Source organism: Heloderma suspectum, chromosome 13 (assembly GCF_057233095.1).
Source record: "Heloderma suspectum isolate Gila_16-S chromosome 13, 16-S_ref, whole genome shotgun sequence".
Lineage (NCBI taxonomy): Eukaryota > Metazoa > Chordata > Lepidosauria > Squamata > Helodermatidae > Heloderma > Heloderma suspectum.
Window position 1 is genome coordinate 5140457 of NC_139470.1, and position 13710 is coordinate 5154166.

The 13710-nt window shown below is 46.0% G+C and overlaps 1 protein-coding gene across 3 annotated transcripts in view; it reads right to left on the reverse strand.

The window, feature by feature from the left end:
- Positions 1-6910: 6910 nt before the first annotated feature.
- Positions 6911-13710, reverse strand: part of MLXIP (MLX interacting protein) — a 64957-nt gene continuing 58157 nt past the window's right edge. For 2 of the 3 annotated variants that reach the window (XM_084820295.1, XM_084820294.1), the window contains one exon: positions 6911-13281. In XM_084820295.1, coding sequence (XP_084676421.1) covers positions 13188-13281 — 94 coding nt within the window. In that variant the 3' untranslated portion in view covers positions 6911-13187. The remainder of the gene's footprint in view (positions 13282-13710) is intronic. The other variant, XM_084820296.1, reaches the window with a different exon arrangement.

Genomic DNA, 13710 nt, shown 5'->3' on the forward strand with positions numbered 1-13710 from the left:
AAGCCCATTACCAGGAGTCCCCAACCTTTTTGGACCCAGGAGCACATTTGGGAATTGGAGAAGCTGTTGTGGGCACCACCAGAAAATGGCTACGACAGAGGTGTGGCTAGTCATATAATGGCTGCCGGGAGGGCCTGGCTAGTTTAAAGTGCGCTAAAGGGGGGTGAGGGGTGGCAGAGAGAAATAGTGAGGCCGGAGGCTGGAAGGGAGGCTGGGAGGGAGGGGGAAACAGCAAGGCAAAGGGAGAGAGGGGAAAGAAAGAGCAAGGCTAGAGGCTAGAAGGGGTGAGAGAGAAGCCTGCGCTAACATTGTCCAAGGTTGTTCTTTAAAAAAAATTTTTGAAGGGGGCAGGAGTGGAGAGAATTGTGGGTGCCATTGAAGGTCCCTGTGGGCACTGCACTGGGGGCCCCTCCATATTACAAAGCTTGCAGGTGAGGACACCCTCATCAGTCTAATCTAATGTTACATTTTGAAACCTGAGCTGCTAAAAACAGTTTTTCCCAACCAGGTGCCCTCTAGATGTTTTTGACTGCAGTACCCATCAGCCCCAGCCTGAATAGCCAATGGTGTGGGATGATGGGAGCAGTAGTCCAAAACCTCTGAAGGTTGGGGAAGGCTGCATAAAGAGATCTTCCTTGTTCTTACAAAGGCTCAATTTTTTTTATGATGTAGTGACTGTCTAGGGATGCATTACGTCACTGATATTGCAAATGGGCAACTTCAACTTACTGCCTAAATTCATGCATTGAAAAACAGCTCCATCTGTTGCTTAAAAATTGGCCATGTGGCAGGTTATGTCCCACATGTTTTGGGATAGAACTGCATAACTTTCTTTTGACAGTTCCATCAATAGTTTTTCGTATATACCGATGGCTGTAAATTGTTGCTGACCTTTATTATCATGGTGTTTAAAAAATAAAACCTCTTAAGGCTCAATCCTATGCCAGTTTAGACTGAAAAAAGGCCTGCAACTCCCAGCATGCGCCCATCGCCTCCCCTTTCTTCTGCCATTGCAACTGGTTATTGAACATGAAATTGTGTTTACATAGAGACATCTCTGCCAAAGTCAGTGTTGAAGCAGCCCTCCCCAACTACAAGTCCTCCAGATGAGTTGGAATACAACTCCCATCATCCCACAGGGGCCGGGACCATCTGAAGGGCATCACGTTGAAGGACACTGCCAGAGGAACAATTATTTCAGACTGTTTCTCAAGTGCATGTTCCTTTATGAAGTCTGGAAAATAAATTGGTTGCCTCTCTTATACCCCCCCCCCCCAGTACACGCACACGTGCTATGTGACACACCTATCCTTTCTTTACATGCTGGGGGGTGGATTAAGATTTATCCAATTTCTTACTTGTTACTATTCTCTCAGCTATTAATAGGGTGATGTCTTTTGGATATCATCAGATGGACGTTCAAGAAACATGACCTTAGGATCCCATAAGAATTCATATCTGCACTCTAGCAACCACTTCATTGGGATCAACTAAAATGCCTTAAAACAGAGTGCAAACTTACAGGTTCTCCAGAACTCCTCATCTAGCTGGTTGTTAAGCAAAGGGTGGCGGGTGGTGGTGGTAGCGGGAGCTGGCTTGTGCCCTGCCGAGGCGTGAGGTCCTGGGGAAGCGGTCTGCACAGTCTGTTCTGGGCTATGCTTAGGAAGGCAGGTGACACAGCAGGTCCTGGGGGAAAGCACTGACTGAAGGATTCTGCCATAAGGAGCTGCTGCCCCAGCAAAGTCAAGTGAGGCCTTGAGGAGGCCCGCACAGCCTGGTCTTTCAGTGGCTCTGCCCTTGCTGGATACTGACTGCACTTCTTAAAGGCCCAGTGTCACTTTCCCTGGTCTCCTGCTCCTGCACGGCTGAGGAACAAGGGAAGCTGCAGGGGAGTCATCCCCAGAGTCGCATCATGGGAGAGCAATGTCCTCTGTCGGGGCAGGTATAGAAGGGGGCACTGAGGGCTCCCCTTCAAGTGGGGTTACATGTGACCCATCTGAATCCACCTCAGGATAGTGTGAAGCCTCAGAACCAGGGGATGTGACAGCTTGATGTTGAAGCCGCAAAGTCTGAAATTTACTCAGACCTAAGATGGAATATAGGAGGACTTAGTCGAATGCCATATGTGTCTACTCAGAAGTAATTCCCTGTCACAGACCCACTCCTTCTCTAGATGATCCCGTGATGAAGTCACCAAGTGTGGTGTGGGGGGACCCCCCCTCAGGTTATCACACCACTAGAATACCACCTTGATGAGGACTAGTGTGGGGGCTCACTCCACTTGTTAATTATCCCTTCTTCAGTTCCGCTGCCACCATAAAATATGAACTCTTATTTACCTGTTACCCTTATGCCCTACACCTGTTGAGCACAGGCGTAGTCCAAATCAGACCAGAGGTTCATATAGGTAAAATGAAAATATTGTACATTTATGTTTTAAACCATGTAACTATAGCAAAATATATGACTGTTTCTTTCAGTGGGTCACTCATAAAAAAGAAAGGTGTTACTGTTGCCTTGAGAACCTGGTTATGTGTTAGCTCCACTCCCTACCCGACTTTAAACCAATTTCCTTGCTAAACTCCACTCCAGTTATCACACAGACTGTACTGTGGGCTTAAACTGCAGTTTTCCTTCTGGCAGTCCTCTGCACTTGGCTTTCTCAAGACACCACCTGCAGTCTTCACTTTGGTCCACAACTGCCGATGCCTCAGGTCTGCTGCACCCTGCTGTCACTTTGGCTTCAGCTCCTTCCTGAATGCTGCCTCAGGAGTCTTCCGTTCCTCAGTCCCAGACCATCCTCCAAGCGATTTCAGCCTCAGGATTTTTCAGTCTCCCTTCAGCTCTGAAACTCAAATATGCTGGTACTTTTGGTATTCTCTGCCAGTGCGAAACTTGCACTTCATATTCCCTCCAGCCAGGACCCTCCAGCCAATCTGCTCATTTGGGGGCAAGAATGCCCCACCACCACTGGACTTAATAATGGGCCAATAGATTTGAACAGAATGTTCACAAGTTAACCAATCATATCTGACCACATTTTCATTCCGCACCCCAGGAACCCCCCCGCACAAGCCAGGAACCCCCCAGGTACACAAGGCAGCCGCCCCCTCGCTAACAACAAGCAACAGAATGGCCATGTATCAGCTGGGAGACTGGCAGCCTAACATTCAAAATTTGTATCATTTCTCTGGCCAAAGTAAAAGACTGTTGTTTCTCTGTCAGTAACCCTTCACACATAGCTGCCTTGAGTGCCATTTTTCCTGGTAGAAATCAAATCAATCAATTAATTAATTAATCAAATTCAGTCACTGTTCCAAAATATAACACATGAACATATGTAACTTTTACCTCAGGTCAGTGTAGTTTCTTCACAGTCCCACTGAGTTCAATGGGACTTACTCCCAGATAAGTGGTTATAGTATTGCAGCCTTAACCAGATTAGGCTCTGCTGGATTCTCTGCAGGTTTCAGGTTGTGCCTAGGACTGCTGGGAAAAAGAGGCAAATAACAGATACCTATTTAAAAAAAAATCCATCAGTCACCTGGATCTGTCTCCAGACTTAAGCAAGGCATGTAGATTCCTTGTAAGGTGGAGGACAGAATAAAAAGAAACATGGCAGTTTTTATATTAGCAAAACTGAGGATTAATTGTAAGTGCTGGGTTAGGTAGAAAAAACAATATAAGCCAAAGCTGTTAGTTTTAAGTAGGGGTTGGAGGGAATGTAATCTTCAAAAAGAAACATCCCATCTTCATGTGGCAGGAAATCACCTTTTCAAGTAGACATTCCCTTAAAAGTTGGAGTTGACAACCTGCAGCCTTCGTCTAATTTCAAAAGTCCTCTGAAAGCAATTTGTTCAGACCGCCACAGTGGTGTAGCAGTAAATTCTGAAGTGCATCTCAAATGCCGGTTCAAAACCAAGCCACCCCAAAATACTTTGCATTACAACAGGGAATAATATATTGTTGCTCGAAAAAATAATTTCCTCCCAGCTACTGTAAGGATGGCAGCTATGCTCAAAAGGAACAGGGGTCCGAGGGGAGTGGCAGCTCATGTCAGTATCCATGCTAATAAAGAAGTGCCATTGCTTCATCTCTGTGAGCCTTGGCTCCTTTACACCAGTGGACCTCCAGCAGGACAGATCTGTCCCTTGCCCAGTTACCTGCTGGGTAGGAAGGGGATGCCCCCTACCCCCAGTGAGCAGCCCCCAACACGTGACCCCCACTGAGGGAGAGAGAATGCACCCCTTGACAGGAAAAAAAATGCTTTCACCCCTGCTTTAATGGCAATCTTGATCTGAGCCCAAGATGTTGTATAACAGGACTGGTCCAGCACAAGTGCAAGAAATCTGTACTAAGCTAACCACATCTCCAACAAACATGCTTGTTTGTTTTTAAAAAACTTACTTTTGGTGTTAAATGCAAACATACTGATTTTCTTCTACAATTTACTCTTCTGTTCTTTGAATCATACGCCCCTCATCTTTTCACAAATCTTAAAATAAGTTTTCATTTCCATTCCATAAATCTTTACTTATTATTAGATTGGCAATCTGTGAACTTTTAAAGCACCTCAAATCTCTTGGTTGTTTTTGTTGCAACAGACTAATGGAAGCTCCTCTGTTATATATTCTTTGTAACAGTGATTTATTTCTTGTAAAGTCATAAGCCTTTCCAATATTGAGTATTATCATTGTGAGGAAATGTGGTTTTTGTCACTCCACTTTTATCTGGTTAGCAGATCTGCTGTAAGCAGCCTACTTGCGTTGCGTACTGTAGTATTGACCTGAGATTTCTGTGTGTGTGTGTGTGTGTGTGTGTGTAACATTGCTACTACAAGGAGGATTTGGGAAGTTGAGTTGATTATTCTGATTATGTTACGAAGAACTGTTGTTGCAGCGAGGCTGTCCTTGCTTTGATAGGGGAAAATGTGGTTACCGTCATATTCATCAAGAGTAGAAGTGATTTATTAGAAGATCTGAGTAAAAACAGTGGATCAGAAACTTCTAAAGAAGAAAGAAAAGCCCAGTGGTTTTTTGAGAAGTCAGATGTGGAAACAAATTTATATGTTCAGGGAGTGAGGGAAGCTCATCACGTAGATCTCCTGGAACTGTACAGTACCGTACGTACATATGTATTGTACACAGCATATCAGGGCAAAAGCTGAGCTAGAAGCCTTTTTCTCACAGGGAGTTTTTGATATTGGGGAGCATTCAATCCTGCCATTCCTCACATGGACTTTCATGTCATAACAGTCAGAGGAGGCCTGTACCGTATGGGTTTTCCCTCACCTGAACATGTTGATCAGGCTTAGGAACTGAGTCTGAGAAGTGATAGAATTATTGAGCTGGACGAACTCCAGTAGATCAGCTTTTAGTTCGCACACCATCATCTCCAGAAGGCCTGAGAAATGTTGATGGCAGAAAGTCCAAATATCACCCTGGCTCCCAGGCGTAATTGTGAAAGTATATAATAAACTAAACAACACAGACAAGGGTCTTTTGTGTGGTGGCATCCAAATTACGGAACTTTTCCCCCAGACATTCTTTGCTATCTTTTAGGCACTTGGCAAAGTCCATCCTGATTTCTGAGGCCTCTAACAGCATTTTATGATTTATTGGTCCCCTTTCAATGGACTGATTGTGGTTTCATTTTCCATGCTTTAATTACCAGCTCATTGTACTTAAGGTTTTTTTTTTTTAAGTGCTTTATCATCATGGTTGTTTTTTTGTGGTTTTTATATTGTATTTTCATGTTTCATAAGCCAACTTGCAACAGGATGGCTTATGAAAAGGGCAGGATGCAAATGCCTAAAACAAATAGACCATTAGTTGCCCTTTAGAGGGATTTCCAAGCTCGCCACCTCATCTTGTCTATGAGAGGTTCAGTCCTGGATATTGCATACCTTAGAACTCATCTGCCCATCCTCTTCTTGAAAACCCGGCAATTCTACCTTTATTTATTTATTTATTTAATTTATTAATCGCTCATCTGACTGGTCACCCAGCCACTCTGGGCGATGTACAACCCACCATAAACAATTTAAAACAATAAAATTTTACCATAAATTTTTTTTTAAAAAAATACCCTAACCCACCCCAAATGCCTGCCTGAACAACCACGTTTTTAATGCACGACGGAAGCTCATTAAAGAGGGGGCATGACGGAGTTCCCTAGGGAGGGAGTTCCACAGAGTGGGGGCCACCACAGAGAAGGCCCTCTCCCTCGTCCCCACCAGTCTAGCTGTCCTGGCTGATGGGACAGAGAGAAGGCCATCTGAGGCTGATCTTGTTAAGCAGCCTGTCTGGTGTTGCTGGAGGCGCTCCTTAAGATAGGCTGGGCCGGAACCATATAGGGTTTTAAAGGTCAAAACCAACACCTTGAATTTGGCCCGGAAAACAACTGGTAACCAGTGCAACTCCTTCAGCACTGGAGTGATGTGATCTCGCCGGCGGCTGCCTTTAATCAGGCGAGCCACCGCCTTCTGTACCAGCTGCAGTTTCCGAACCGTCTTCAAGGGTAACCCCACGTAGAGCGCATTACAGTAGTCTAAACGAGAGGAGACCAGGGCATGTACTACCGATGGGAGCAGATGGTCGGGAAGGAAGGGGCGCAGCCGCCGTATCAGATGGAGTTGATACAGCGCTGTCCGGCTCACAGCTGACACCTGAGCCTCCATGGACAGCTGGGAGTCCAAAATGACCCCCAGGCTGCGGACCTGGTCTTTCAAGGGTAGCTGTACCCCATTCAACACCAGGTCAACATCCCCCAGCCTCCTCTTGTCTCCCACCAAAAGTACCTCGGTCTTGTCAGGGTTGAGCTTCAGCTTATTCCTCCCCATCCAGCCTTCTCTTGGTGTCTTGCTCCTCCATTGCGAAACATATTGTCCTAGGACAAAAGGAGTCTCTATCACACTATCTGAGAGCCAATTTTATACCAGAAGGGATGAGAGGGGTATTGTAACTCTTTGCCTTGTTACAATCCAAGCCCAAAGCATTTTATGGGAATTCTGCAAGATGACCTCAGGTTCTGTTCTGATTCACTGAACGATACGTCCCTCATCTTTTCACAAGTCTTAAAATACGTTTTCATTTCCATTCCATAAATCAAACTGGGTCCAGTTTGAGCAGAGTAAGGGGAAACTGTAATGATCCAATCTTGTCTTTTAGTATCTTAACTGCATGAGACCAGGGCTGACCCAAGGCAAAGGACAAGATGGCACCCACCCCTTCCATACACAGAGGCTGACTTGACAGTTGAATTCTATTTGACACTGGTAACAGGACAGCCTCACCCACTGCACCTGAGGGCAGCAGGCTAACTTGTGGGGCATAGGGCAGACTGCATGACACAGAAGCTCTTCCTTCCAGCGCCTTGCCACTGTTCTGTGCCACCTAAGGCAGCTGCCTCACTCTGCTTAACAGTAAGGCCGGCCCTGCATCGGCCTGTCTTTTTACCCTTGCCACTGAATTCCTAGGATAGAGCAGAGTACAAGTCTAAACAGGATGTGCTGGCCCAGAGATTCTTGGGTTCAAAAGCAAGGCGCCTTCAATGAAAACAAACACACATTTCAAGCTGGGGTTTCTTCCAAAAAAATAGTATTTATTTTGGTTGTAATTGTAAAAAAAAAAAAAAAATGCGATTGCACTGTTGAAAGAGAGCGACCCAAGAGGTTGCCCCAGAACACCATTTTCATGCAATAGAAAAGAAATAACAAGGCTGCAATGAAGGGCATGTCTCAAGTTCCCAACCTTCGAAAGCTTGTTACATTCTTTTAAAAAATGAAATAAAGCCAATACATTATACAAGTTTTATCAATTTTGCAATTGCAAAAGAAGCATATTTTGTCTAAACAGTGATGGAAGAAATATATATATAGCTCCAAATTTCATTTATTAAAACATGTATTTATGGTTGCAGTTCAGATTAACATCAACCCCAAAGCAACCAACCGCAGAACAATCATATTGAAAGTAACCTCTGCGCATCACTGGTAACTTTACAAAGTCATGCAGTACCTTGCCTGTTTGCTAATCAATGTCTTCTCTGTTCACAGATGATAAAAATGGCTATGGAGTTTTTAAGTACGCAAGGGAGAAAAAAAAGAGGTGCAGGCTCCGATGATTCACGCGAGCCAAGGTGGGCAGCGTTAAACCCGTTAATCTGGTTTACAATTTACAAACCCCTGTAACAGCAAGGTCCTTTCTTAGAAGGCCTGATGCAAAGGAAGATGGGGGTCCTCTACCTTTATAAAAGGTTGGCCTAAAAGGAAGAATTTCCTCAGGTATAGCTTACTATGGCGGGCGTGCTGCACTGGCTGAACCTGTTAAAAGGTAGAGCAATGTCACCCCCCTTTGCATCTGGGCCACCCTAGTCTGCACGACTCACAGCACTTTGTGCTAGAGATACAGTTTATAACAACCTGGTGCCCCACAGACATGCTGTAGTCCAACACAACTGGAGGCTGCCAGGCTGGGAAAGGCTGGTTTATACTGGTTCACCTATGAGGAAGATTGTGCTAGCAAAATTGAGCGTGCGTGTATATTTCAGAGTTGTCCTCAACCATATCCCACCCACGATAATTCTGGGGGCTTATTCCTTGCACCAGGCTGCATTCCTTGCACTGAAATCAACGGCCATGTTTTTTTTTAACGGGGCCGCCCTAGGAAGGTCGTTCCATAGTAACACCACAGAGGGGTAAAAGGTGCTTGCTCCTGGAAGAAAAGTACATTCGGCTCCTTTTGGAGATGCAAGAGGAGTGGCTGTGTTCAACGGCTGAATGAACGAGGAGCCACTTTTGGAGCGAACACGGCCTGAGTGTCATTATCTGGAGGGAAGTGAAAAGACCGCTCCCCTGTATCTGTATCCCCTGCAATGAATGAGCCAGGGAGGGGCACAGTATGAGAACAAATATCATGATTCGTGGGCCTTTCAATTTCGACGAGCCACCAGAGCTCCCGCATATAAAAATGCCACATGGGGAAAAGGAGTTGATCACTCTAACGAGAACAGAGGTATATAATGAGTTTCAGGTCCACACAAGTGGTTGCATGTCTTGCTGTGGTTTTTAGCTGCTTTGTCTGATGCCCCAGTCCCCATCCTGGGCATCCTGAGAGACCTTCCCTAAAGAGAAGGGTATGTCGTCCCTGGATGTGTGTACTGGGCATTTTCTAAAAATTATTCCCTTCTTGTGTCTTTAAAGTTGCAGAAATGCCCCACACTGCCTCAGGATATCTAATCACAAATCTGACAGGAAACCCTTTTGCTATTAGATGCACACGAACAATCTTACGGGGCAATAAAAACATCTTGAACACAAAATCATTTCCCATGAATTGCCAGCAAATGTGACACAGCGACGCAGAGGCTTCTCTAACGATAGGCCGTTTTTAACGCTATCAAGAATGTGAGGTGGGAACAAGCAGCTAGCCCTCAAAGGCATGGAAAGATGGCCTCCGGATGATCAGGGAGGGAAGCTTAACGAAAATGGGCTCAATTTTATTCCTTTTAGGCTGCAAATAGCTTACCCTATGAGGGCTGCTGAGGTTAAATAAGAAGCTGTACCGGAGGAAATTCCTTGTACCAGTTTTCCCCAAGCTGGTGTCATCCAGATGACTTGGACAACAACTCCCATCAAACCACTGGGGGATGCTGGGAGTTGTAGTCCAACTAATACAGAGGACACCAGGTTGGGCAAGACTGGCCTGCTGCAATCTTATGCATACTTGCTTGGGAGTAAGTCCCATTGAACACAGCAAGGCTTGCATCTGAGTAACGTGCCCAGGATCAGGCTGCCCAGAATGCGTGTGAGTGTCAGGCTTATGTCACCGGGGTTGAAGAGATTTCTCGCAATGCTAAATCCAAGCACTTTCCAAGCTAAATGTAATGCAGTGCTCTTGTACCGAACAAGAACAAAACATAAAATGCACACATCTCCGCAAACTAAAAGAAACAGGTAACGATCTCGTTTCCACAGTGCCACATCCTAAGCAGTGTAACTGGAATTACAGTTGCCAGCTCCTGACACAGAGTGCCTGTTGCCTCAAGAGCCACTCAGCCACTGCACAGGGTGACGTCTCCTGCCCCAGGACCACAACAATCCATTCGACAATCCCGCATCTTGGGGAAGGAGGAGGGGCTGTGCTATTTCCAGGGGGAAAGGAGGAAATCCGGCCCACACTTTTCAGAACACTGCAGGGCTGGGGAGCAACTCTGACAGCTTTTAAAGGGGATCAGGCAGATTCAAGGAGGATACAGCTATCAGTGGCTACCAGTCATGATAGTTTATATGCCACCTCCAGTATCAGAGGCAGCCTCTGAATACTAGCTGCAGGGGAACACGAGTGGGAGGTGCTGTGTCCCTCACGTCCTCCTTGTGGGCTCCTCCTCTGGGCATTCAGTTGGCCACTGCGGGGACAGAACGTTGGACAAGGGAAGCCTCTGGTTTGATCCAGCAAGGCTGCTCTTAAGTCAGGTGTCCTTTTCCATGTTTTCAAATACTTCCCCAAAGAAGGAAAAGGTTGCATTGCTACTTGCACAAGAGTGTGACTACAGAAGCAGGATTCACCAGGAAGCCTGCTCAAAGTGACCTGAGAAAGCTGGAATTTCTGCAGACAGCAGACGACGACATTGTGGAGAAGGCTGCATAGTGCCGGCATCTGTCATGCCCAAAGAGCAGAAGGAGGGTTTGGGGAGGGAACAAAGAGTTGGCATTATGCCTGTCTGTCTGTCCTCTTGCAAATATGCAGCCATTTAAGAAACAGCCACAAGCTGGAGCCCAAAGGAGCAAGAGGGAGCAGCCCCGGAGTATTCATCCCTCTGGCAAAGTTCTCATCTCTCCAGATCAAACACAATTTGAGGAATAAAAGTTAGGAAACAAGTCTGATTCACAGTAAAAGTTTGATTCACAGCCGCCTGATGACATTCGTTCATTCATTCATTCTCTCTCTCTCTCTCTCTCTCACACACACACACACTTCGCTACTCTAAAAGAGAAATCAGCTGTATCAAGTTGAAAAAGGGCTGAAAACAGGAAGGGGTTACCTGTGCTGTATTTGTACTGTAATCTTATAAAATTCACAGACAGTTATAACAGGGCTGCTTTGTTTGATCAATTAATGGGCTAAATTAAATCAACTGGAAAAAAAACCACACCTTTTGACAGGTAAAAACAGTGCACTAATTAATCAGGAAGCAGGGAAATATCTATTAATGCCAGTACTTCTAAAAACGACAGATGGCGAACACCATCTTAAGAGGCATTTCCCCATTCTCTCAGATGCACCATTTTGAATTGCCTCTTCTAAGACAACACCTGGGATGGCACGCGTAGACATAATTGAAAAAAGTGTGCTTTCCTCCTTCAGAACGACTGGTTCACTCGTAGGCAAATTTAATCAATTAAACCAGCTAGCCCAAATATGATCAATTGACAAAAGTCTCTTTAAATCGAGTGAAAGCCCTAATTACAAGACAGCTTGGTAGCAAATACGTGAGACACTGAAGGAAGGTGTGGATGCATTGCCCCCGGTCCATCCCTGAGCTGTTCTTTCAGGGATCAGGAGCAGGCTATGGCTTCCCACCCACATCCACCCTGAAAGCTCCTCTTGCGTGCAAATTCCCTCTGCTGGCCTTAACTGTGATTAAGGCTTATGTCAGCACCTTGGCTAAGCTAACAAGAGGATGAAACGATCCCGACTGGGAACATTCGGGTTGAACAGGGTGGTAATAAGAAGTGGCTCTTCAGATAGCTTAAACCTGTCATATTTTTAGGACAATTTTCCTAACGTTACAAAACAAACCCACATCTCATCTGTGGCACCAACCATGTCAACGGTTTGTGTAGAGTTTCAATCAGGAGCTTTGCAGCACAGGTTTGTAAACTGCCACTGCTCATCTGTGGCGAGGAAGTATCCACTGTGGGTGACCAGGCAGGGAAATTTTGTTTTGGAAAGGTCAGTCTTTTTCTCTCATGCCATCAGCTTGCATAAAGGCAATATAGGCATGTGTGGGCAGGCAGGCTACTGAGATTTTGTTCGAGGGCTAGCAACTGCTGCAGACTTATTTGCAAGACTGTTTACAACACGCAAGAACAGCCAGCCTTGAGGTCTCTCTGTTTAAGGAGAAATTAAGCCCAATTCAAAATAAATGCTCTTCACACTTCTGCCAAAATGTCTTGATTTAGCCACTGGAAGTGGTGGAAGGGGGTGGGGGGGTGGGGGAGAGAAACATTAGCTACTGAAATGCTACAAAACTAAGGCTGATCCTATACTAATAAAATCAACCCCAACAGAAAAGAGAGCTGGCCCAAGACTATTAATTTACAGCACAATCCTATGCACGCAATTCAGAAGTAAGTCCCACTGAAGTCAATGGAGCTTACTCCCAGGTAAGGGTGCATAGTATTGCAGCCTTAACACCTTTAGGGTGCTTTTGTACCATTGAGAAGATGTTCTGTTTTCCCCTTTGGTTTGGTATTTCCCATTCTAGTCTTGGTCGGGATCCATAGGGCTACTTCTGGCGCACCTGAATGTTGGCGAGCATTTGTTGGCTGGGGTGGTGGTGACTATTTTCCTTTAGAGAAGCAGCCCCCTTACCGACTCCCCTTCCCAATGCCGTTTCACAAATTGCTATGGTGGAAGGAGGGGATCTGCCGCTCCAAGCCACAGCTGACTATCATGTCGATGCCCTGTTCTTTGGATCCTGACTGTCAGCTTGTGCTGACAGATTAGGAGACCCCAAACGCAGAAAGAACATACAAAGAAGAAGCATCTTACATCTCATAAAAGCCGGGAGCGCGTTTCCCGTTGAACGCATGGGTCCTTGTGGCACCTCTCCATCTCTCACCAATTCTCGGTGCCTGAGGTCAGGGTGCAGAAAACATGAGCCCTGCATATATTTCTATATGTTGCATTGAAGGAGCGCATCTATTGCTGGGTGCAGGTCTCTCGCCCTGCATATTTACCTGAGTTGGCTTTCCCGTTTGACCAAACCCAAGCGCAGCACCAAAGAACTGTCCCTTGGCTACTTTCCTCCCTCCCACCAACGTCTCTCTCAGCCTGATGCCAAGGTCCTGCGTGTGCTGGAAGGTGAATGTCTAGGGCTTTATAAGGCTTGGATGTTCGCCGTGGCTTGAGGAGGTCACACTGCTTGTCTTTGGTTAGGTTTCTCCGGCTTTTTTGTTGAGCTTACTCACTTCCTTGGTGGCTTGTTCTGGCAAGCGCGACGGGTCGGAGAGAATGGAGGTGGTTATACTCAACTGCCGAAGGGTGTTCAACACCACTGGAATGGAGGATGAGGAGAGACACAAAGAGAGCTGGTTACTTTGATTGCCATAAGGAGTCACATAAGCTCAAATTTGCTCGCAGTAGGATTTCAGCGAGGACACCGCAGAGGTACAGGTGAAAGGTACAATGGCAATGCTGGCTGAGAACTATGGGAGTTGCAGTCCAACACATTTGGGGAAGGCTGTAATAAACTATGCTTTTTCCCAGCCTTCCCCAATCTGGTGCCCTCCAGATGTGTTGGAGGGCAACTCCCAGAATCCCCCAGCGAGCTATGTACAGGATCTTCCACTTTCAAACAAATCATAGTTAAGGTTAACCACAGCTTGGCCACTCCAGAGTAAGAGTGGGGGGGTGAGGTGGAGGAGTGCCTGAGCCATGCTCCTGTCATGATAAACCATGATTTGTTGTGACGTCTGAACAAAGA